At 40.5% G+C, this 26,211-nt stretch overlaps 1 protein-coding gene across 1 annotated transcript in view; it reads right to left on the bottom strand.

Moving 5' to 3' along the window:
* The window catches only part of sh3rf3 (SH3 domain containing ring finger 3), an 88,845-nt gene extending 62,957 nt beyond the window's left edge, over nt 1-25,888 (bottom strand). Inside the window, exon 1 of the mRNA XM_022741160.1 lies at nt 25,475-25,888. Coding sequence (XP_022596881.1) covers nt 25,475-25,888 — 414 coding nt within the window. The remainder of the gene's footprint in view (nt 1-25,474) is intronic.
* Between the last annotated feature and the right edge of the window lie 323 nt (nt 25,889-26,211).

Genomic DNA, 26,211 nt, shown 5'->3' with positions numbered 1-26,211 from the left:
CAGGACATATCTCGGTCACAATATTAGTCTGCACTTCCAACTGCATTTCTTTGTAACAAGAATATAACTTAAAAAACCATTAAGACAGACATGATGGTTTTTCAAGCATGTTTCAGATCTTGCAAATTTTATCTTCACACTGTACGCAGGTAAAATCAAAAGCAGTTTACTGGTGGATTGAAAGATTATATTGAGCAATATAAAACATAACCAGATGCTAAGGAATATGCCCCAAACACAAACTGACAAAATAAGAAAAGTCACAGAATCTATGCCACCACTTTTTTGTTATTTTGTGGCAGGGTGTGGGGGCGGCGAGATGATTAACGGGGTTGGAAACAAGAGAAAAAAATTGTATTTATCTTTGTGATTTTCTTTGGTACGATGCCGCAGACCGAGTACCTATGACTGAATCACAGCCTTCAGTACATCACTCCATCTCGTCTTGTGTGATGTTGCTTAAATATACAACTAAAGTGGAGTAATCTAGTCTATATTTCCATTTTCAAACTTCTCATCTGATCGACTTCAAACTTCGCCAATGTATGTATGTTACTGTTAACTTTGTTGGATGAGTGGCTGTCAAGAATATATTCAGACGGATCTTCCTCCATTTATTTTAAACTGCACTTGCTGTTACCGTGGTAACCATGTTTTCTTTTGAATTTAAACACAACCCTTTGATGAAGAAAAAAATGGCAGCCAGATTAAAGAACCATGTGATGTCATAGTGTTTTGATGTGATGTCTTGCATTTGATCTTTGACATTTGTGATGACATCATCAGATCACCGGAATAGTTTATCAGCATCAGAATTCACTCATAGTTCCTCACGTACACAAGTAGATCAAACACAGTGAAACTGCACGTTGATTACCAAAAACCAAAGAAAATGGTTTACATGTTTAATGAACAAGGTGACTACCAGGATGGCGACAACGATCCTCATCAACCTCCGGAGCTAATGTTATCTCAAGAGTTTCTTGATTGGGTTGATGATAATCTAAGTGATGTTATCAGAAACATTATGGCCCTGTCAGATGACTCTGAAGAAGAGGATACTGACAGCGATTATAATGATCCTCAAAATGAAGATTTAGAGGCTGCGTATGAGCAGGAGGTTGGCGTTGTTAGGTACTGGTACCCAGCAATAACCGAAGAAGAAAAGAAAGAGACACTCCCCAGAGAAGCCAAGAAGAGGGCCAGGGAAGATGATGAAGAGGAAGAGGGAGAAGAAAGAAGCACAAAATGCTTTAGACAGGACTTTGAGTGGTTGTTCAATAACAACAACGACAACGACAACACCACCACACAGAACCATCCTGAGGTTTGTGTTGAGACTGACAGGGAGGTCCCCCACTGTGTAGCAGATGTCGTGGATGACCCGCTGCCTGGAGGAGCCAGGAGGAGGGCACGTGAAGACGACGAAGATGAAAATGTGGAGGGCAGCAAAATATTTAAATGGGACTGGTATGACTTCCCAGAGAGTGAAGTTGAGACTGATATGGAAAGCGATGCGGAAAGTGACTACACCGATAATGAGTGACATGAATATAATAAGAAACTCCAGCACTCTGTCAACACACCACGTCGCTTACTCTCTGTCTTGGGCAGTTAAGCTCTTCTCCTGTTCTGACCTAAATTATACAACAACAGAAACAACCAGTCACCAACCCACTCTTGACACCCATCGTCCTGAAGGGGGGCCTCACTTTGTATATGCCCTCCCAATGCGTCATCCTTTGGGCTTTGGGGGAGTTTGCCCTTTTCCTCAGCAAGTGTCTCAGATCTGTCATCTTCATCTAATGTAGGGGCTTTACACCCCACAAAGGGCAGCACAGTGGTGCAGTGGTTAGCACTGTCACCTCACAGCATTTCTGTGTGGAGTTTACATCTTCTCCTTGTGCTTGCGTGGGTTTACTCCAGGTGCTCCTGTTTCCTCCCACACACAAAAAGATTTAACTGAACATTTGAAATGTGAAATAAAATTTTTAAAATCAAATGTCATTTGAATTGTTGACTCATTATCTTTACTTTCAGAAACCGTCATGACAACATGTTGCTAAAATCTCTCAAATATCATAACTGGGAACTTTACTAAGTCATGATTTGTCAGTGTGTTATTTAGTAGTTGTACCCTTCTGGCGGCATCGTTTGTCATCATTTTGGGTCTCTTTGTAGTCCATTTCCGTCTTTTGTGTCACTATGTAGTCATTTTGTTTCTCTTTGTCATCATTTTGTGTCAGTCATCATTTTGTTTCTCTTTGTCATCATTTTGTGTCTGTCATCATTTTGTTTCTCTTCATTTTGTGCGTCTTTGTCGTTGTTTTGTTTCTGTTTGTAGTCATTTTGTTTCTTTTTGTCATTGTTTTGTCTCTTTTTCATTGTGCTTCTCTCAGTAGTCATTTTGTTTCTCTGTGGTAGTTTTGTATCTCCCTCACAGAAGAGTACATTGAGTCGTTGAAGGGGACTTTTAAAAATATTTATCTTACCTTTATTCTATAAATGAATACTTGCTGTATCACTTTCAGACTTTCTAAATTCTCAAGTATCAATACAGAACTCAGAAAAACTAAACGGTGTCAGTAATGCTACAGTAAGAAATGGCAGATCCCTGTAGTATCAAGAAAATTACACTTAAATGAAGAAAAAGCCAAACGGTTAAGGAAATGTTTGGAAACAAGTGTACAGACCTAATTACCAGATAATACTAATAAGTAAATCCTAAGTGTCACTGTTAAGAAAATCAAAAACAGAACAGGTAAACATCACGGAACGTGAGTGTGTGTGTACTGTATGTGTGTTTCTGTGGGGTAGGGAGGGATGGTTGGTTTGTCAGTGTCATCACTAGGCTGCAGCTGCTTGTTGACATTATTATCACAGGACAGCTGAGAGCAGCTGCAAGGCCCCAGAGAGAGAGAGAGAGAGAGAGAGAGAGAGAGAGAGAGAGAGAGAAAGGGCAGTTTGGGTCACTAGACTAAACCTAAGTCTCTGTCACCTTTCTCTATCTCTTGTGTTTCTCTCTTTTTCTCCCTGTGCATCTCTCTGTAGCAGCCACAACCTTTCCCTGAACAGACTGAAACACAAACTTTGATGAGTTTAACTTTGGGGCCTCTCAGACATGCTGCCAAAAATACAGCGTGGGGAGTAGATTGTAGCCATAATTGTGGTTAAAGTCAGTCTGAGGTGCACTCAACCAAAAAGGATTACTTTCTACTCTCTCTCTCTCTCACATTTGCACATATACACTCAAACACACATTATACAACATGATGTATATTTACTATACATACACACTGCAGACTGCGGCCAGACACTTTTGAGATCTAAGTAGAGTGTAGCTAAGGAAACTGTGTGTGTGTCTGTGTGTGTGTGTGTGTGTGTGTGTGTAAGAAGAGATAGAGTAGTCTGGCCAAAATCACAAAGCCAGGGCGAGCTACTGCTGGTACAGACAGACACATGCAGGCAGACGCACACCTTCCTCCATCTGTCTACTTAGTGGGTCAATCATAACCTCATTCACGCAGAGAGAGAGAGAGAGAGAGAGAGAGAGAGAGAGAGAGAGAGAGACTGTCTCCCACAGAGATCAAAAACACATTCACATCCTCAATATGTGAACCAAGTTAGACTGAATTGAAATGGGATTATATATATATATACTGAACTGGATCATGAGGGTCCCAAACTGATTATGGTGAATTAGTGGATTATACAGAAGTGGATTACAGGACAGATGAAGACTATATGAAGAGAGTAGGAATAGATGGCAGTGTATTAAAGTCGATTGAATCTGATTATACTGGATTGAGCCCAATTTCACTGCACTGGCATGAATTTTAGTGGAGTCAGTGGTAATACAATTTTAATGGGTTGAAATTGGTTAGTTTAGTACTATATAGGCATATCAGATCATGTCTGTCCCTTCGCTCCAATTGTTCCATTTCACTCCAGCTCAGTTTAGTATGCTCAAACCTTGACAAGTCAAGTGAAGTGATGTCAACTCGTGTCCTGTAGCAGAGTTTTACAAATTTGTTTAGTCAAGGCCAATGCTGAGACAATTAGTCAGGTAACCAATTTGTCAAACAACAGAAAATGAATAGACAACTCGTAAGATAATCAATTACTTGTTCAAATCATTTATCAAGAATATAAAAGATTGGCAGCTTTTAACTTCTTTCTATATCATTTCAAACTGCATTGCAGGATTCCTCACAGCTTATTATAGTGGAGGCGAAGTGCCTCACCAGAAGTAAAGAGCTGTGCTGAACCTGAACTGATTGATTTACCTTTTCTGTAGGCAAACCTAAATATTGGTTTTAAAATTTTGGAGGCACAAATTTAAAAATATCACATTCACTTCTGAGAACCTGTGGACATTTGTCACTTTATATTTGAGCTGCCACAGTTAGTCAGTTCATTGATTAGTACATTGAAAAATAATTATTTTGATAATCAATTAATTGGTTCAGTCATTTCTGGTGGAAAAATGCCAAATAACTGCTGATTCTAGCTTCTTGTATATGAGAATTTGCATTTTTTTCTTCACATTTGGTAATAAATGAAACACGTTTCAGTTTTGGTTGAACAAACAAAGCTTTATAAAGCTTTTATAGACGTCACTTTGGGCTCAGGGGTGATGTGATGGGTGTTTTTCACCATTTTTTTAACATTTCAAATACTAAACAATTAATTGATTACTTAAAAAAAAATAAAAAGCTAGTCCTCATTAATTACTTGTGTTCACATTCGATCATTTCAGATTAATAAAAACTTCAGTTTAGTTAACTTTATTGTGCAGAGTGGGAGATTAAAGGGGAAGTCTGGTGGGGCTGTATTTTTCTTATTATCCATGAATCCCATGACAAAAAACAAACCACCAAAGAATTTGTTCTATTAACAAGTGTTATCTACTGTGTGAAGCCAAAGCCTGATATAGCTTATTCCTTTGTGCTGTACAGTAACTGGGTTAAAACGCACACACACACACACACACACAATGGTGTCCTCCTTACTACAGGGCCTTGGAGCAGGACAGTAATTCCCAGAGTGCTGCTCAGCCCCTGACCTTCAGAAATCTCATAAGTTCCCCACAGGGATCAGTAGAGGACCTTGTCATTATCTAACATTAAATTGGTTGAGTTTATTATATTTCACTGTGCTCTTTCTGGAATGGTGCTGTGAAATACCTCATTTAGATGGCAGGCCAAACAGAGATAGCCAAAGAGACAGACGTGTGCACACACAGACACACACACACACTGGCAGCTCAGATACCACATACAGGGAAGCCTCAGGCCAGCAAGCACAGACCAGACTGGCTCCAAATGTCTCAAATACACACACACACACACACACACACACACACACACACACACACACACACACACATAGAAACACATACTGTACACACACACACATACACACACACACAGAAACACATACTGTACACACACACGTCTGTAGACCACCAGTGGGACACCAGTCTGCCCCACCTTTATGGACCACCAGTGGCTAATGTCTGTTGGTGTGTTGTGAAGCAAAACCACAGAAATCAAATCAAAACAATTTTTCATCTCCGTGTGTTTGTGTGTGTGGTTGTTCTGCCTCATGAGCCACACGCCACTCATAAGATTCAATTAGGAGAAACAGGAGATCTTTATTCATGATTGACAACAGCAACACATACAAACATCTGCAGGGATGAGAGCCATCTGTTGTTACAGACTGCTCAATCGGCTCGGTGTGTGCGCGAGTGTGTGGATGCCACACATCTTCCTGTTAGACATAAACCATTGTGTTCTGAATGTGTATGGTTTCTGAGACTATGTGAAGCTTGTGGCTGGGAATGCAGCCTGTCTACGAATAGGAATGTCAGTCAGCAAAAAATCCTCTGCTTTATCATGGTGAGAATATGCAGAACTATACTTACACACACAATCAAGCTGACTACAGTCTCCACCATATGGAAAAAAATAAACTATGAAGAAAGAGGGAAACATTAACCCCTAAGCTGCCTAAAAACCAGATGCACTGTGTACACATTTTTATTATTTTATATCTATTTCATCACCTACACCTTTTCATATCAAATCCTTTCACCGTGTACATGGACTTCACACGCCTTTACTCGGCCCAGTGCATCAGAATATCACATCCTCCCCCTCCACAGTTGACGGAGCTTTTTTAGTCTGCCATACCCTTGGCCTCTGCTCTCTCTCAGCTTCAAGTTGACAACCACCTCGCCTCCTTCGCTCAGCATCGGAGTAAATATCAGCTCCTGGCTAAACATCACTTCAGATACCCTGTAATTGGACATTTTATTCACTTTTATATTCACCCCACCCACCATAACAAATCCTCACATCCTCAATTGGACCATGATGTCAAGAGGTGTGATGTCAAAGATTTGTGGAAGTCTCTCTGAGGTCGAGGGTCCGTCAACGACTTGAGTGAAAGGCGCCTGGAGTGTGGACGATTACACATTGGGTAGAGACAGGATATTTTCATATTCCTTCAATGCCAGACACCATTCAATATTGTTTTAAGGCCAAAATCGGACCATTTATCAGCGGTCCCAGACTTTTGGACCTCACATCAGTATTTCACCTTCTCTTTGCACTGCCTTGCTGGGTGTTTTGCCTGTTGACTCTCCCCTCACGGGTATACAGAGAGGGGCAGTGGCCCTGGCTACACTCCTCGCTAGAAGGGTCATTCTTTTAAATTGAAAGTCATCTGCTACTTCACCATTTTATACACTGGGTTAGGGATGTGCTTATGCCTTTAGGGCTGGAAAAGATCAGATTCTCACGCATGTGACCTTTTTGCTACTATCTAGGACCCTCACAAGAGTTACCTTGGCAGGATACATTTTTATATTTCTAAACTTCTATAAGAGTTGGTTTAAAAAGAGGAGGTAGGAGGAGGGAAAAGGAAGAGGCTGACTAACAGTTTTTTAGTTTATGTTTTTATTTTTCTGTGTGTGTGAGTGAGCATGTGCATGTCTGTATGTGAATATGTAGGTATATATACTGTATACCACCATGTATACGTTATTCTTTCATGTACAAGTGTGTATGAACAGGTGCATGCATTTCTCTATGTGTCAATATTTGTACCCTACCTACTGGAGACAGGTACTCATGGAGCTGACAGACCTGATATTTACGTCTAGAGCTGAAATGACTCTATGTTGTTTATATTATTATATGTTGGAACAATCATAAAAAGCATTTAAAAAAAAAAAAAACAACAGATGCACAGTGACAGTTATGGGAAAATTCCTGGAAGGATTTCAGCACTGCAAGGAGTAAACACTACTTCAGTGATAATGGATGACATTTACTTATAAATCAATCTTATTTTTTTGTGATCAACTTTTTAAGGATTTAACGATGCAGAACTGACAACGAAGACAGGTGGAGCGAGACATTAGCATCCCAACAACAAGAGACCCCAACACAACACAACATTACGAAGGCTAAATCAATGAAATTAATTAAATTTGTGTCTTGATACTCACAGTCAATGATCATCATCATCATCTGTAGCAAGTTAGCCTGACTGGTCTACATGAGGTAGATGAACAAGTGCAATGCTTATTTGAACTCACACATATATGAACACAAAATCCAAAGATTGACCACACACACACACACACACACACACACACACACACACACACACACACACACACACACACACACACCTCCATTCTGCTGCCATATTAAGTACAGTATTCCCTTTGTTGAATGTGGTGGCCAGTGACATATTTTTCTGGGCCAGGTTTCACACACTACTAGGAGTCAAGATTATGTAATAACTTTACGAAGTGTAAGAGCTCAATGCACAGCCACAGTCACACTGCGCTACACTCTGCAGACACCAGTCACAGATCAGTTGGTTTGAGCAGGGTGTAACATGAAGTGAATGAACCCGTCCTTCATTCGACTATGATGCACGTGATGAAGATTGTACAGTTTCACACAGCAGACTTCAAATAAAGTCTTATTAGTTAATGTATCAAATATTTTTCAGATTGATTAAGTAATTGTTTGGTCTATAAAATATTGAAAAATGCTCAACACATTTCCTAGAGTTTTCATATTGCCACCATCTGAAGATAAAGAATATTCAATGTACAATGATACAATTATAAATAAACAATTACTTGGTTAGTCCACCACCCTTATTTTCTGTCTGACTCTACTGTCTATTCACAAGTGCAAGCATAAAATGAAAAGTCATATCTGAATTTAGATACTTTTAAATACAGAATGTATTGAAGTACCAGGTAATATATAAGTTTTTGTAAGTTACGTAGTGTCTTTCAGTGTCTTTTATGCCCTAATTCGTATTCTGTATTCAGATAGTTATCCAGCCCTGACAAGAAATGAGCTGAATAAATAAAAATAAATAAGTGGAATCCATGAAAAACACTACCTACACTACTCTTTCATATGTTTCCATACCAAAAACACCAGATCTTGCTATGGAAACACATAAAAGACGTTAAACATCAACAGAAATATCAGCTATTGGCAATTGTCAACAAAACAATAGTGTTGGCATTAAAAAGCCCACATCAGCTGGGCACCACTGTGCGTATGTGTGTCCATATGCATGCACCAAGGGACATGAGTGATTTATCTGGGACAGGGACATCACAGGGAACAACAGCGGCAGAAATTCAATTTTCTGGTGACGATAGAAGAGGGAGCAAGAGCGTGACTGAATAGGTGTGACTGCAGAGGTTTTCCTTTAATACAGCCAAGATCATACAATACGCAGAAGAACGGGCCGCCAGGAAAAGCCTTCCTGCTGACATTGTTTTATGTCTTAAAAAGTGTGTGAAAATGTGTGCGCATGTAGAGCTGCAGCAGCTGAATCCAGCAGATATAATAAAGGAGAACTGTAGTGTCACTCAAAACCACAGGGAGACAAAAGAGAGAGAGAAAGAGTGTGCAGGGAAGAAAGAGGAAATAAAACAATGAGGCGACAGCAGAACTGGAGAGCGGACATTAAGTCAACTGAAGAGGATAGCTGCTATTGTGCAGTGTGTTTACTTTTCCTCGCCACTTATATGGTATATTTTTATTTAGTTTTCTAATACCAGTCGTCTTCAAGGTGGACCTCAACTCATGCATCTCTGCACTGAATCACAAAAGGGATCAAAACCACTGCTGGACTCTCTTGTGGGTTAAAAAACCTGCCGTGACATCACTGGTTAGGGGTGAAAACGCCCCAACCAGTGATGTTGCAGCAGCTTTCAAAGGCAAAACACCTGTTCCATAACACAGGAAGAAGACCATACAGCAGGTGGAGTCGGTGCATCATACCTTAAATTTAGATTAGCGCAACAACACTGCCACAGCAAAACATCCTGTACTCAAAATAAAAATTATAAAATAAGCCTCAGAGAGACAAAGCAGTGTCTCCTCCTCTGAATATACAACACTGAAAGTTGCCTGGGAGAATCTAAGACTGGTACTATTGTTAAACCCTCAAAAATACTGTCATTTCTCTTTCTCCCAACAGTCACTCTTCAAAGTTAATACTAAGAATATCTATTAGGGGTGTTTGGCAAAGTCAGAAAAATACAGATGCTCAGGCCAAAAGTTTGTGCAGGCATAACAGTTTTCACAAACAACATTTCATGCTTTTTACGGGAGCTTGCAGCATCACTCGGCTTATAGTTTCAAAGCAAAACAGTGCATTACAGCCAATTAAGCATGCATCATGTCTGGGTTTATTTTTTGTCAAAATCATGTTATTGCATGATAATACAGCAGAAAGAGGCAACTGCTTTGAAAAGTTTTCACTTCTGGTACTGTCATTTTGGTACGAAGCTCTGACATTGCAGGGTGCTACTTTCGCAAATCAAGGAGGGCAGTGGTAATGTTGGACTACTTTGAGTTTCCTTATGGCTGCAGGTGTGTGGGGTGATAAAACAGAGTGGCATTATCACTCTTGATGTATGTGTTCGGCCATCACTCACATCAACTCTTCTCCTTCCCTTTAAAAGCAGTGCTCTCCCACCACGATTTACTGACAGTTTGGTAATGGAGGGTGGAGAGGAGCTTCTCTTAAGAGGAGACTTGTCTGCAAAGTGCAGTCTTGCAAGATGAAATATAGAGCAGAGCAAATATGTTTCCAAGGACAGAGGATGTCTCTTTTATTCACATTTCTAGACTTGCTGAAAGAGTAAATGTCACCATGATTTCAATTAGCAATGATTTACAAATCTATTTAGAGACTCAACAGTCCATATAATGACCACATTTGCAGTTAGGAATAATACTATCATACAATAAATGCAATGAATGTACAAGTAAAAAAGTGGTCTAGTACATTTGTGTGGTTACTTTTCAACTGCCTGGTGCTGCAGCTAACCACATTGGATGTGGCTCATATAACTACACTTTGACAATGTAAACCATTCAAATTAGTGACATACCAATTGTGTTCACCTGAAAAAGGAAAACCTTTAAGCTTTTGTGTATGACAGTTAGGGGTGGACAATCTTACTTTGGCATATGATCTACTTTTCAGAGGAATCGTACAAATTGCATCATTAAAAGGTGCTATATTTTGATATATCATTTTAAAAAGTTCAATCGCTGCTAACCAGCCTACTGTCAGCCTACTGGTCTAAAGAATTATAATATAATAATCCCTCTTATAGCACTGACACCCATTGACTTTTAATCCATTCCTAGGGATCTGTTATTATTACCTATAGTTGTTTATCACTTCTAATAGCATAGTTTTCCTTCTTGTCATTACCAAGCAGCACAACAGCAGTGAACAAAGCTGGGATACTGGGAAGACTGGGGAAACAGGAGAGAAGGAGGGCGGAGGAAGGAGGGCGAGATAGAACGAGGAGAGTGTTGATGAAGAGAGAAATGGGGTTAATGTATGAAAGAATGTGTTTTCAGAGAGGAAAAGGGAAAGCCATGGCTGCAGGGTCTGACACTGTCCCAGTTTTACTACAGTGCCAGTATCTCCTGTGGCTCTCCAGCACATTTCCACCCAGTTGATTAATGCTGCCATCACAACCATCGCCAGCCTCTTTGAAGACTGAAAAAAAAAAAAAAAAAAAAAAAAGGAAACTATGATGATCCACATAAAATTTCTGTTCGGCGCTGCACTCAGTTTCAGCCTAGTTTTAGTCTTGATTGCCTGAGACAAACAGTTCTGGGACATGATGGCATGATGTTGGAAGTAGGCCGTGACGGCACACTTCGCAGCTCAGAACGGTCTGTAGCAAATTAAATTTATGGCGTAGCCTAGAGTTTAAACAAAATGGTTTTCTGAAAGCTGAACTCGCTACATTTTGCGTGAATAATTTATTCTAAATTGACAGTTTCATTGGTTCGTAGATGGTTTTTTCAACTTTTTGTTGACTCTAACTTTTTATTCATCATTTCTTCTGAGCAGAGATTACTTCTTCTGATATAAATAAATCTTAAGGTTTATTTTTGTCTCAGGGGGACACTTTTCTTTTGCATCACTTTGTGAGTCAGACTGATGCAATCTACGATTACAAACAAATCTTTAGCAACTTTAACAGCAGATTATATTGGCTTGTAAGTTTGGCTCTTTCTGAAAGAAAGCTGTGACAAAAATAATTTGTGCATCTGTGATTTTAAGCATGTCGATGTAAACATGAAGCAGATAGTCTACTCTGCCGTTGCTCAGTTGCAAAAAATACTACGAATGAGGAACAGCAAAGGCGGTTGTAGCATTAAAATGCAGAATTTAACTGCACAACAGTTGCGAGCAAAGACAACAAGGTCAGAAACGCTTATAATTATTTATCCATGTTGCGTTCGCCACTGGTAGTCGTGACTGATAAGACCCAATCAGGAAGCAAGGCGAGAATATCGAGAAATATGTTATTCCTTCCAAAAGTCTCTGTTTTTGCCATCCAGACTACAACACAATCCCAGCGTTTTCAAACTAAAACGGGGCCAGCGTTTCCAAACATCTCCATTTTAGGGGCTTGGAAAAAGTCTGGAGTATTGTGGATGCCAGGCCTAAACGTAGCAAAAGTCCTGCGTTTTAAAATGAAACCCAATTAGTGTGGCTGTAGCCTTACTCTGTTTAATCCCTTAAAGCCATTTTCAACTAGTAAGCAAATAAACCTTTTGAATAATTCAACTTAGTTAGTCTTTCAAAACTCTTGCATATTACCTACAAATAGCATGACAAATAAGGCACCATCTGTCATTATCTTAAAATGCCTTCCTACAATGATATTAGGCTGGACACTGGAGGAGTAACTATTGCTATCATTCCCTGTGGTGGTGAAAATACCAAGAATAAGAAATACTTACTACAAGGAAGTCATATAAAAGTTGAAAAAACAAAAAAAAACAAAAAAAAAAACATGATCCCACCAAAGAAGATCCCATCATGGATTTATTCGAACGATTTGAATGAGATGTGTAGAAAAACACACACACACACACACACACACACACACACACACACACACACACACACACACACACACACACACACACACACACACACACACAGATATACTCTTTCTGATCCTGTCTGGCTGTTATCTGTCTCTATATGGGGATTTGATACTAATTGATTCTTCTTATCAGTCAGATAGCCCCTGCTTGGATAGAGTATCATATGAGAAGAAGATACCAGGAACTGCCATTATAATAATAATGGAGAATAATCTCTGTTAAGATCACCTTTGATGTTATATGCACACTGGCTTTTCATGACCACAATTCAGCCACATGTGCATTAACAATAAGATTTGTTGCTTCCAATAGCTTCCTTACTCCTCCAGAAGTTGCATTAACAAACCACAATGCTGCATTAACCCACATGATTAAATGTGCAAGGCAAGAGGAGGGTGAAACAAAACAGATGCGTCCAACAGCAGAAGTAAAAGCGTTATAGGAACAACAAAAAAGAAAACAACCTGACTCATGAATTATGATCAAGGTCATCATGATGGTGATGAAGAGGAGATAGAAGTATCCAATGCCAGTTCTGACATAATAATGACAGTTAAAAACAAGTACCGTAGATACTTGTCCATGACAAGGGCACAAAAATGCAACTCATTATTTACTCTATTTACACTCTCTGTTTAAAAAAGGACTAAGGTTGACCTTTCAAACCTTAAAAATACATGATGGACAAGCCACAAGACTGCTTTTCCCAGTTTCTCTAAAAGACTGATATTGGACATACTATGAGCTTTCCTGATGGCAACGATACGCAGCTTGTGCCAACGAACAGCATGATGACCTATGGTGTTTTAATAGAGCTGGCAGGACTAGGCAAAGGAAGCATGAGATGAGTTTGGACCTCGGCCAGCTATCTGAGGACAGATGAAGAGAATGAATGGAGAGCTGAGTGGACAAGTGGCTGCCATCGTTCACGGGAAGTCCCTCTCTGAGTGGACAAACATCACTCAAAGACAGAGACGAGCATATTGAAAGAGAGGATGCAGAAGAAGGAGAGACATTAAAAGAGATGACAGTGATGCACAACAGCAGAGCAAGACACTGAAGATTCAAAGAGAATGATAACTTTCAGTTTGAAGACTGTCAACATTCGTACCAGTTAAATAAAATTATTACATTATATGTATAATGTACAGCATATTGAGGGTATTGATAAAGCATGTCACTCTTGTTGCCAGGCAAAAGAGGAAAAAAGGAAAAAAAGAGTAGAAAGATAGATGATGGAGGGGCAAAAAGTGTGTAAGATTGATTCCAGCTCGGATTTACAACAGAGTAATAACTATGACATCTCAATATCTGTCCTCTGGAAATGGGGTGTGGAGTAGGGATGATGGACCTAAACTTTCATCACACACGCACACATACACACACACATGCACGCACACATGCACGCATTCCCATGAACAGATAAAGCCAAACAACAGAGTCGCTCACACAGCAGAGGACAGCTATTTTCTGTGGCTCAGTCATTTCTATCAGACCTCCTCTGTGCTAAACACTCAAACATTTTGACCGTACAAATTAGACCCTTAAAAAAAATATGATGAAGCTAAGCTCCTGAATGAGCTGACAAACTGGTGTTGGTTTAATCTCCACCAATACTCTTTTTGCAAACTTGAAATGAGTTACTTCACTGACATTAATTAGGTAATGCAGTGAGAACACTGCTGCCAGAGTCATTTTCTCAGGTTAAATGACTAAATCCCACTCTTACAAACTGTGAGACTATAAATTTGCCATTTGCTAAAATAAAATGTCTGGAGTCAAGTTGCTACAATTTCCACCCATAGAAATTGTCACAAATTGAATCTTAAAGGAATTTTATATTAGTAATGTGGTTGCACAGTTCTAATGTTCAAAATGCCTGCACATGTTCTGTTTATTATCTGGTTTACACTATAAATGAAAGGATTTGCCTGACATGATATATATTTATTGTATATCACAATATAACAAATGCACAATGCAAAATTACATTTAAAAAATAATTAAGCTGATGTCCAATTAATGATTCCAATTGTGTATTCTATTCAACATCATTTTCTAAAATGATGACACACTATGATCATATCATTATGATACAAATCCACCAAACTCAGCATACAATACTAATTTTGTCATATCTGAGTCGTCCAATGAAATGCAACAAAGAGAGACGGAGGTTCAGTTTGATGAAAACTGAGGCACCAGCAGCCAACAATGTTAATGTAACTGCTTCCATTTTCCCATCATCGGCAATAGCTGTTATGTATTGTACTGGCACATGTAATGCCTACAGTACACATAATGTTGACTATAAAGTGTTATTAGTAGCTGTATGTGATAAGCATCTTACATTAACAGCCAAGTAATCAAACCCTCTTCTAAACCTGAACTGCTTTTCTGAGTTTCCCATTGAAAAGCTCAGTTATCCTCTTGCATCCTGTTACATTCAGACACTCACAGCTTATCTGCCATGTGGACTACTTCCATATTCATTTATTTTTATCTTTATTATGACTTCTATTATTGTTATCAATGGCTCCTTTGCTTGTACTGGTAATTGCCTCTTTGTACAAATGTACATTCGGTGTCTTACTGGTGGATTAATAAAGTTGTATTGATTGATTGATTGATCACAGGTTCCCTGACAAAGTAAATGCAAAGCTGTCTCTGAATATGAATGGCACAGTAATTGCTATAATTTCACCAGACTGTCTTCAAATAACAGAGCAAAGTAGTTGCTAACATAGCAAGTGTGAATTTTTTCATTAATGGGAAAAATTCCCACAGTCTAACTGAAGCAGCTGATTGTTAAATGTTTGGCCTCTCTGCCTTTTGGCTTCTTTGTGTATTATATTTCTTGCAGTTCAAATTTTCTACCGGTTATCTCTCACTACTGTAATTCTGTATAATGCAGCATTAACACTACATTATGTGTGATATTTGACTGCGACTGCTGTAAACAAACAAGACCATCGCCAAGGACACTGGCAGCCCCTACTAGCATTTCAAGTGCATTTTATACCAGTTAACCATTTGCACATTTTCCAGGTATTCCAATATAATTTCATCAAGTCTCCTCATCTGGAATACAAGATTCCTTCACTACGACAAACACAAACATTTCGCCCAACAGCAACCTCTACCTCTTTTCATCAAGTCAGACAGATTTATATAACAGCGATGGAAATTTAAGCTCCAGACTTGTCTGTGCATGTTGCCATGGTAACATGTATCTGTTGATATGTCTCATCCTCTCTCATTCCTCTTCCTCTCCACCTCCCTCTTCTTAAAGTGACACTTAATAGCAAGAATGAACAGGTCAAAACTTTTACTGGCAGTGCAATATCCAGTACCAGAGAGAGTGGCAGTCAGCTTAGTGTCTGTGGAGAATGTAAAGCATTTTACATTTAAGAGCAGGCGAGTTTGATTGTACCAGTGCTCCCATTGTTCCCAGTCTAAACAGAACACAGCCAGAGGGAGGATGGTATTCTACCTCGATTCTGTCTGCTTACATAATCCCTGTCCTGGAGGGAGAAAACCAGATCACTCACTCACACACACACACACACACACACACACACACACACACACACACACACACACACACACACACATATACAAACACACACCGGACACAAGGCCAAAAAAAATCACTACATAACTGCCACTAGGCTTTCACATTTTCCTTCCAACTTTCCCTGCACACTCCTTCCCTTAAACCCACTACCATGACCAGCTACAAACCCCTCACACACACACATGGACTCACACAAACCTCTTTCTACATCCAGTATTATAAAAGCTTGAGAAATTCTGTCTGAAAACATAAAGCAGCCAAACAACACACACATGCACATGATTTATGCCCATACTATACATATATACACATAGCAAATCCATTTCTGAGTACACACACAAACCACCATCAAACACCACATATGCATGCATACGCCAATTCAAATATGCACACATAGTATTTATGCATACACAAACACACATACGCACAGACACACACACACACACACACACACACACACAGAGCCAGGAGTGGATGTTTGGACACAGACGTCAGAGTGGAAAGCTGATCACAGTTGTACTGCAGCCATGAACACTGTGGATCAGAGTGTGTCCCGAAATAACCTGAAATGCTCTTATCTGACCCCCAAAAATTCATATTCACACAGCACACATCTGAGAAGAATATCACATTTATCCTCATTCAAAAAGGCTTAATATCGCTGTAGTCACAATTTGCTTAGTGTAATACTCCGTGCCATATGGTAGTACCAAAATAATATTCCTATTATGTTATTCAGGCCTGTAATGAATTTATGCTGACCTTTTTATCCCTAAAAGTATTTTGGTCTCATGGTATCACAACACTAATCCTAGAGTAGCTGTTATATATGCCTTCTTGGATTTTTGGTTGTTGAAAAATTTCTGTTAAGCATATTTCAACACTTCAATACATAAATTCAGACGTTAAAAAGTATTAGCTCACTTTATCTTGATATTTTGTTTTTGTCATCTTTTGTCCCCTTTTCTAAACTTAGTTAAAGGTGCAGTTAAAGTCCAAGACATTCAATCTACTGAAAAGCCAACTTAACACATTTCATACGGGGAGGGACTGAACTACCTCAAAGTTCAATCAGTCCTATGGGCAAAATAAAAAAACAGCGGGGAGAGGAATGAGTTCACAAAGATCTCCAAACACTGCTGGTGATGAATTGAAGTTGAGAGCTGTGAGAATGAACAGCAGGTCGATGAAGAGGACGACCTGTATTCACTGCCATGTTTCCAAATTCTCTTCAGATGTGTGTGTATGTGTTTGTGTCTGTTAGTATGTAAGTGTGTGTGTGTGTGTGTGTGTGTGTGTGTGTGTGTGTGTGTGTGTGTGTGTGTGTGTGTGTGTGTGTGTGTGTGTGTGTGCATGCACTGATCTCTCTTCTCTACTCCAGCCAAGACTCTGTTTCCTGCCAAGTCTAAAGTGGGTGGTGGGTGCATTTCAGCATCTCTCTATAACAGGGAAAGATGAGGAGGGGGAGGTGGAGGTGGAGGAGGATAGAAGAGGCATTTTTGCAGCAAGACAGGAAGGAAGTGAAACGTATTCACACACAGGCGTACGCACACACATACACACTCGGCAGTGTCTGACACCTGGAGAAACCACAGTGTGTTTCCACGAATCTCTTCCCCCAAGAGAACCGTTCCACTTCTTCAAGCACATCACCAGTGGAACCTCAAACCTTATTGCAACAGACACACACATTATGTTGCATGCTCCTGGAGGAGTCAGCAGAGTATTAACACCAAAGTAAAACTACCAGCAGCCACAAACTATGACTCGTAACACTTTTCCTATATTGCAGAGGACTGCTTTAAGCTGCTTGGGGTAATTTTACACATTGAGAGTCCCAGATGGCAGCGGGAGGTAACTCTTTGGTTTGGTTTGAATGTCGCTTTCATTAGCCAGAAACCATGTAATGTGAAGCCAGTACAGAAGCTGTGACTTTCTCACCAGGAAGTAGCACACCCACTCACGTCGGTCAGGATTCTAGATGGTGCACTAATTATGAAGTTGTTGCTTTACATGGATCATTGTTTTCCTCTGTTGTCTGAGAAGCTGCTTACTTAGAAAGATGAAGGTAACATTTGTGAAGCTAATTCCAATTCTTTCTCCTGCCGCTCATAACAAGGAGTAGAGATTTTAATGCGTCATATTCTCTCACTCAAACGCACAATGTGTACATTACTGCTGCTAGGGGGTCTCTCACACAAAACAATAACAAAAGATGGAGTTTGGTGACATCATTGAAGTAGCATGGGATCATGGGAATTGTTGTCTTTGTCATTGCAGTCAGCTTATGATCCCTTCAGTGTCATTCGTTCAGGAAGTTTTTATCGAGAGCATAATTATCCACAGAGGTCCTCTCCTCTCCAAGACCAACGTACCCTGTGAACCAGTAAAAACACTGATTAAAGCACTTTCTCTGATGTTGTCCAGTGGACACAACATATTGGAGCGGCTGGGAGCTGAGCTGATGCTAACGTTTGCTCTGCTTGTTGATCTTATAAGTTGTTCTCCAGACATCCAATGACTAAAATCCTTCATCCTGTTAAAATATATTGTTAAACACCAAGATCTAAAAAGTCTTAAACCTAGACAAAATGTCAATTTTGGCCGGTTTTGGCAGACAACCACAATGCTGACACATGGGCAAAGGGGATATGATGCCAAAAATAATTAAAATTATTTATTTATATTATTTACTATTATTTTTGGGGAATTACAATTTTGATGAAATAAGCACACGTCAAAACAAACACCAAGATACTCATTTCTGAGCAAAAATTAATTTTAATCTATGTTCAACTTTAAATAAAATGTGATGTGGTAGAATATCTACATGATTGCATGTCATGGTGACCTGTTTAAATTTCAACCTTAGAATAAGGCGCCATTCTTCTGTCTCAAATGTATTGGCTTGACCAGTGGCAAGTGACATCTCACCCTCATCTCCATAGTAACAATAGGACCAGGAGTGAGGGGGTTAACCCTTAACCTAATGTGTGCATACGTGCATATGTGTTTGTGTGTGTGTGTGTCTGTATGTGCGTTTGTGTGTGTGTGTGTGTGTGTGTGTGTGTGTGTGTGGGTGTTGTGTGCGCATGTATTTGTGCAACTGGGGGATGGGATTGATGAGATTCCACCCATACTCCCGTGGGAATAGCAGTCAAGCTCCAAAGCTTGTTTAGGCCTTAACACCCATTACACATTCACCCCCAAACTAAACTACACACACACATACACACACACAAACACACACGCACACACACACACACACACACAATCTCCAATGCAATAAACCACTCTCCCTCCATCCTTCAGTCCATCATGTAACCCACCTCCGTCCATCTCCCTATGTGTATGAGCAGGATGACAGCAGGGCCCAGGATGAGACTGATGTGAGATGACATCCCCAAGATTCAGAGCAGCAAGGACAGAAGTAATTAGGGCAACACTGTTATGTAAAGAAAGTACATACTAGGGAAATACTAGCTGGTTAGATGATGGCACAATTTTGACATGAGTGGATGGGATGTTCATTCATTTTGGCATGACTGGATCATCACAGTATATTATCAACATGACAGCCAAAGCTGTATTTTGAATCAAGATCAAGTAATTTGATGTTTCCTCAACTAGCACTGCACAGATGCATATTATGTCATTTACAGTTTCACCACAAAATAACCTTTTATCAAAAATCATACTTGACCCATGCAGCTGTAAAATATACCAGTTGCCAGTCAAGCTATTGAAATTTTGATTTGATTATTCTTGATTTTGCAGTATTTTTAGTATCACATATTTCAAGGAAAGTAAAAAAAATAAATGCAGTTTCAGAATGACCGGAATAAAATTCTAGAGGAAACATTAACATGGTACATCTTGGCATGAAAATGGTTTAAACAACAAGATTTTGAATACTGGCTGTGGGCAGCTTCATTGCAAACCATTCAAAATCCAATTGTGCCTTGTATGGACTAGAGAAAAATAAAGCTGGTAAACAAACATACAAGCATGAAAATAGATGAATGCATACTCTATGGTTGCATGAACACATTTGGGTAAACCCATGCATGCACACACAAACACACATCTAGTTTTAACTACTCCTTAAATGGCATCGTGCGTGTGTGTGTGGAGGGAAGCTTCATTATGTGGAAACACTGAAATTAATTAAGTTCTCTTCACATGAACATCAGAGAAAAGGCGAGAGGAAGATGATAAAGAATGAATAAAGAGAGACAGGAAAAAGATGTGTTTTCATTTAACAATCTGCATTGAAAAGAGTTGAGAAGGCAGAGAGATCTTTCACACACACACACACACACACACACACAGACACAGAGAGAGAGAGAGAGAGAGAGAGAAATGGGTCCAGAGAGATACTCTCAGTCTTGAGAAGATGAAGTCTTTGTGTGTCTGCGTAGTGTGTGTGCATGTACAGTATGTGTTCAGTATTTATGAAGTGAGGGTGTAATGTGAAGGCAATGAAGGAGAGTTTGTTGTTTACTGCCAGAGATCAGCAGTTTATAACACTAATGAATGTGAATGAATGTGCATGCACGTCTGGATATGAGTGTGTGTCTGTGTGTGTGTCTGTGTAAGTGTGTGTTTGAGAGAGTGTTTGTGTGAGAGGAAACAGAAAATTATAAAGGTGCAGGAGATATAGAGATTAACTATGAATGGAGCTGTAGAGCAGGAAATGTGGTGACTGTGTGAGTGTGTCTCTGCTTTTGTATGTCTGTGTTTGTGAGGACCAATTTAAGGTTTAGATTTTGAGAGTGAGGATCTTTCCTTCTTCAAAGGACTGGAAGGGTAGAATTAAGTTTACGTTAAGGTTAGCCCTTGTGATTGTGTGTGTGTGTCCCTAGTGCACTATAATACAAAAGACACAGGTTCAAAGGATCATTACAGGGATTGGTAACAGGCTGTTTCCTTTTCAGAGCCCCCACCTAATCCTTACACACACACACACACACACACTTGGGAATGACAGGGCAAAGTAACGTCTCACTCCGGAGATGAAAGCAGGTGGTGTCATTGCTGCAGTATGTTGCCATGGAAACCTCAGGCGTCACCACAGCAAGCCACACCAGGTAAACACAGGTAAGGAAGAAGATCAAGGGTTGGGATCATTGTGACACAACACTTTGATGGAAACTGGACAAGCAGGCACATTTCGACATTATCACCAATATGTTTCTCACAGTTGAGCTCACAATTCTTCTTGATGTGATTATTTATAAACGGGAGCACAATTTAATTCACACACACACACACACACACACACACACACACACACACACACACACACACACACACACACATACACACACACACACACAAAGACTTGATGATAAAACTGTGTGTATAAAGAATAAAGGACCTGATATTCTGCAGTTTTCTTGAATACATATTTGTAAACTGGTCAGTGCTACATTGGCTGTCTATGAGAAGCTTTAAATAGTGTGATGTTTTGATCGTCAGAACACTAATGTCCCAGCAGGGTGGTCTGTACCTTTCTGACTATTGAGAACTTTCTGATCAAATCAGTGAAAATCACTGCAGAAGGCTCAGTATCAAACTGGTTTATATTTATACATATTGTGCAGAGGAGGTTTAGAAAATTCTTCAGTTAGTTGAAGTTTGAGGCACCTACCTCAAAACTTAATTCTAAAATAGGCTTTAAGGCACACCACACTGTGCGAAAATGAGACCCAAATAATAAATACTTTCTACAATTATATTACTCTGTATGTTTACCACTTGTCCAAGGCCATGACTCAGCAGGAAATGTGCAGGAATGACACATGGCACAAAGACATCTACAACAGGAATAAGTTTCACTTTGAAGTGTTTTTTTCTTGTGAGCACACAAACAATTACACAAACTAGAAGCACTTAGTGGGTAAAGGCCTCCACCGAGGCTGCATAATATGCCACATTTATTATCTTAGTAATGAAAACCTGGACTAAAATCAGTTGACTGAATCAATATTCCGCAGAAAAAAAAAAAAAAAAGTCAATCATGGCATACAAGTGACATCCTTGTCAGCAGTAACAATAACAGTCCCCATAGCTGCAACATTTTTCTTCTTTGGGCTAATAGAGCAAAAATCAAGACCAAGACAAGAGAACTTAGCACTTCAATTCTTGACCCACTAACTGAATCAGCAGTTAGCAGAATAGCAAGTGAATAAGGACGATGAAACATTCCTATGGAATTCTGAACAGGTAATCTACTTTACTACCTCTTGGCAAATTGCCTATTTCTGAAAAGTTAATTTCACAAGGAGATGGTTAAAAAAGAAAAAGATCAGCCTTGATAAACTCTTGCTGGTCAAAGTACGAGGTCAGCAACAGAAGCTCAAAGAGCACAAACAGCAGGGGGAAAACCAAGTCTTACTGCTGACTCAGCAGGTCTGCCTCTTCTTCCATTTCCATAGCAACACATTCATTCTCATCCACAACCCTTAACACCTGATGTGCAGTGACTCTTTTACCTTGTGGGTAGTGGTACTGCATGAGTGTGTCACTCAATGACAGATTTAACAGACAGACCCTTGCTTTTTATGTGCACAGGGATGCACATCCAAATGTACGTACATGTGCGCACACACACACACACACACACACACACACACACACACACACACACACACACACACCCCACTGTTAAACAAGATTAATTCACACTTTCTCACCAGCCCTTAGTCCGTAGGGAGCATGGAGGAGACTTGGGCAAAGTGGCTGCAGGGAATTGCAGAGGGTAATGGGTTATAGGTGTGTGTGTAGTCCAGGTGTTACTCAAGTTGTGGGGACCTAGGTCTGTTTACACAGCCACATTATTGGGACTTGTCTTCCTTATGGGGACAAAAAACATCCATATCGTAATGTTTTATTATTGGGGTGTGGGGTGAGGCAAGTAGTGTTATGGTAAAGGTTAGAGTAAATCTCCAGGAAATGAATGTAAGTCCATGTAATGTCCTCTGAAGTCATTGAGACACAACTCTGTGAGTGCATGCATCCCTCTGTGTAAGGTTACAACTCTTTTGGACACATTTTTCATACAACTTTTGAAATTCCTCTCATTTTGCACCATATAACAGTGCTGAACTGATTAGTTAATTATGCAATAAGTCAATAAGTCTTATTCTGGTTTCAGGTTTTCCAGTGGAAAATGTAAACTAAGATGTCACTGTGGGTTCCACAAAGTTATGATAAGCATTTGTCTAAACAGTTGTTAAAACTCTGTATTGTAGCATGTCTCTTTTGCGTGTGTGTGCTTTCATGTGCCATGCATAAAATTGCCCTGTGGGGACCGGTAAAGCTTATTGAGTGAATTGAAGTGGAGTGTTAAGTGTTAGTGGAAATGTCATTGAGGGTTTAGATTCCTGTTCATCGCCATGAATGACTGACTGCTCACTGCCGCTGCACTCCATCACACCAAAGTGGTCCACTGCTTCAATCAATGGCTTCTTGCCTGATAAGTCTTGTTGTACTCGTTGGGGGTGGGGTGCGGGGGTGGAGGCTGATGTCAACGCCTTCCTTTAGCCTGATTATTCATTGCAGCCCTCTTATTGAGGATATCACTAAACTCAAAAGGAAAACCAAAAACTGCTCAGGGCAAACGTGAACATACCTGCCCACGACCACCCTCATGCAAATCCCATTGGACTAATCAGAAAACACACAACACACAAGCTCGCCTTTGACAAATACAGTATATCCAGCTTAACAAGTTACGGCATGAGTCTGGAAATCTTGTTTGTAAGAAACATGTAACAAAAACTCAATGCGGTGAGGTCATGTCAAGCATTTCTTCCTTGAAGGATTTTTTTTTTAAATTTCATATAAATCCGGTGTTGCTTTGTGATCTCACTGACACCTTCTCAGAAGAAACGAACTGCTTTCATTTCTTCACTTCATATTGTATATTGAATATTTGGGGATTTCTTGGCTGCTGGTCAGACAGAAACTACATTTTTTTTTTTACATTTAATAGACTATGCTTATGCTCAGGGAACCATCAGGCTTTGCATTTCTAATCAAGTTTGTGCTGACTGTGTGCAGGAATTCAACACTCTCTTTTTTCCATGGTTTTATTTTCCTAAGCACCTGTCTCCAAGGTGGGCATTAGGAAACACTTTGCTTGACATTACATGGATTGAAAAATGAATTCATGTTCTGAAAAAAAAGCATCTGATAGGTATCTATCCATTTATGAAAAAAAATACAATTGGTTATTGCAGCCCCAGATTTTGCAGCTCATGATACTAATGATTCAAGGTAAACAGTGAAAATGCAATATAACTAGGCATTTACACAAGTGCCTGAGGTTTGTTGGTAAGATTTTAGATTCCAGTTGGAGGCAAAATGTTAACATTTTTTGCATCACAGTGCTGATGCTATCACATTTTCTGACTCATTGCCACATTACAGCCACATTCTTCAGCCCATCTCACATTACAGCTGTGAGACAATGCATTGGATGCACACTGCACTGCAAGTAAACAAGGCTCTCCGATCCTCTCCCATTGAGCTTGGGTTATGAAACCTCACACTGCTGCAGCCTGTGGGCAACTGGGCTTTACCAGGACTATGGTAACAACAGTAACACAGACAGGTGCCCCTTGCACTCTGTCTGTATGTCTCTCACTGGCTCTCTCCCTCACACACACTTTAATTATCCCTCAGTGGCATCACAGGAAAGACAGCCTCATTATGATACCAAAGTAGCACCACATGAGAGAATATCACAGGCATAACTGGTGATAATTCAGCAAAACAATCAATAGACAGCAGTACACATCAGTCAATAGATACATCTGTCATCAGCAACAATATGACAAAACAACAGAAACTCACTCCTACTGCTCCATTGAACTAAATATTATGGACATGTCAAAGCACTGCTTTTTTATTCTCACTTTTCTGTCAGTGTTCCATAACTCCTCATCTTGTTTGATTGTCAAACAATCTTTGCTGCAGTCAGTATCACAGCATGAAATTTCAGAGCATAGTCAAATTTGCATCTATATGACCATTGAGCGACTTCATATCTGTGCAGGCGGCAAGCCGAACACACTGTTCCCCATTTAACAGCAAACACCAGAGATAAACAGTGGGGAATTCGTCAGTTCAATTGTCCTCAAAATCTTCTTCCACCAAAATCTGCTGCTACAAAGGGACAGAGGGAGGGTCAATCCTGAAGTTGGTATTATGTTGTCTTGTGAATACCGATTGAATAGAGGCTCGTGACCATTCGTAAATATTGAAGTTGTATTTTAGAAAGTGTGAATAAACAAGGATTCATAAACGTGGAAACATTTGACATAGTTTGGGTGCTTTAGTAGGCTACTCTACTGAGAGAGATAGGTTACTGGCACACACAGTGGATGTTGGGAAAGTAACCAACCTTAACAGGGGAGCTCCTGGTGGCTACGGGCAGCTCTCTGATCGCACTGCCCGGGGGAGAAGCTGATATCCCGGCTGCGTATCCCTGCAGCGAGCCCCCGGCCAGGGACTGCCTGCCGCCTGCGCCTACTCCTCCTCCGCTCCCTCGCTGGGGCCGCTGCTTGATACCGTCCAGGAGGCGAACCAGGAGGATGTTAGCGGGCAGGTCGTCTACCCCGCAGTCCACCAGGATGCGGCACTCCGGGCAGCGGAGCTCGTTCCGGGAGCTGACAATGTTCTCCAGGCAGCGGCGGCAGAAGGTGTGCTGGCACGGCAGTACCTTGGCCGTGGTGTCCAGGCGCTCCAGGCACACCGAGCACTCCAGCAGATCCAGAAGCGACGAAGACTCGTCCATGTCGGCGGAGAGGGTGAGCATCTGGGCTTCAGTGTCCGTGGGAACGCCGCGGCGACTGGTTCGTGTACCGTAGAAATGAACCGGGAGCACAGAACATTCTGGGAGGCGGACCGGCGGGAAGCAGCCAACGGTCGCCCCGTGACGGAGCCCCGTTCACCGAACAGTTGCGCCTGTGTTGATGTGTGAATGTTCTCCGCTGGTCTGTAGCTCTCCGCGTCTCCCCCAACGTGTTTCTGTGTCGCGCTTTCTCCCTCTCTGAGTCTCCCCCTCTCTCCAGCAGCTGTGCAGAAAGCGGTGAGGTCACGCTCTCATCATCATCATCCGCGCGCAGATCACAATTGCAG

This window comes from Seriola dumerili, unplaced genomic scaffold, assembly GCF_002260705.1.
Source record: "Seriola dumerili isolate Sdu_G_001 unplaced genomic scaffold, Sdu_1.0 BDQW01000052.1, whole genome shotgun sequence".
Classification (NCBI taxonomy): Eukaryota; Metazoa; Chordata; class Actinopteri; order Carangiformes; family Carangidae; genus Seriola; species Seriola dumerili.
This window is presented reverse-complemented; position numbering and strand designations above follow the sequence as displayed.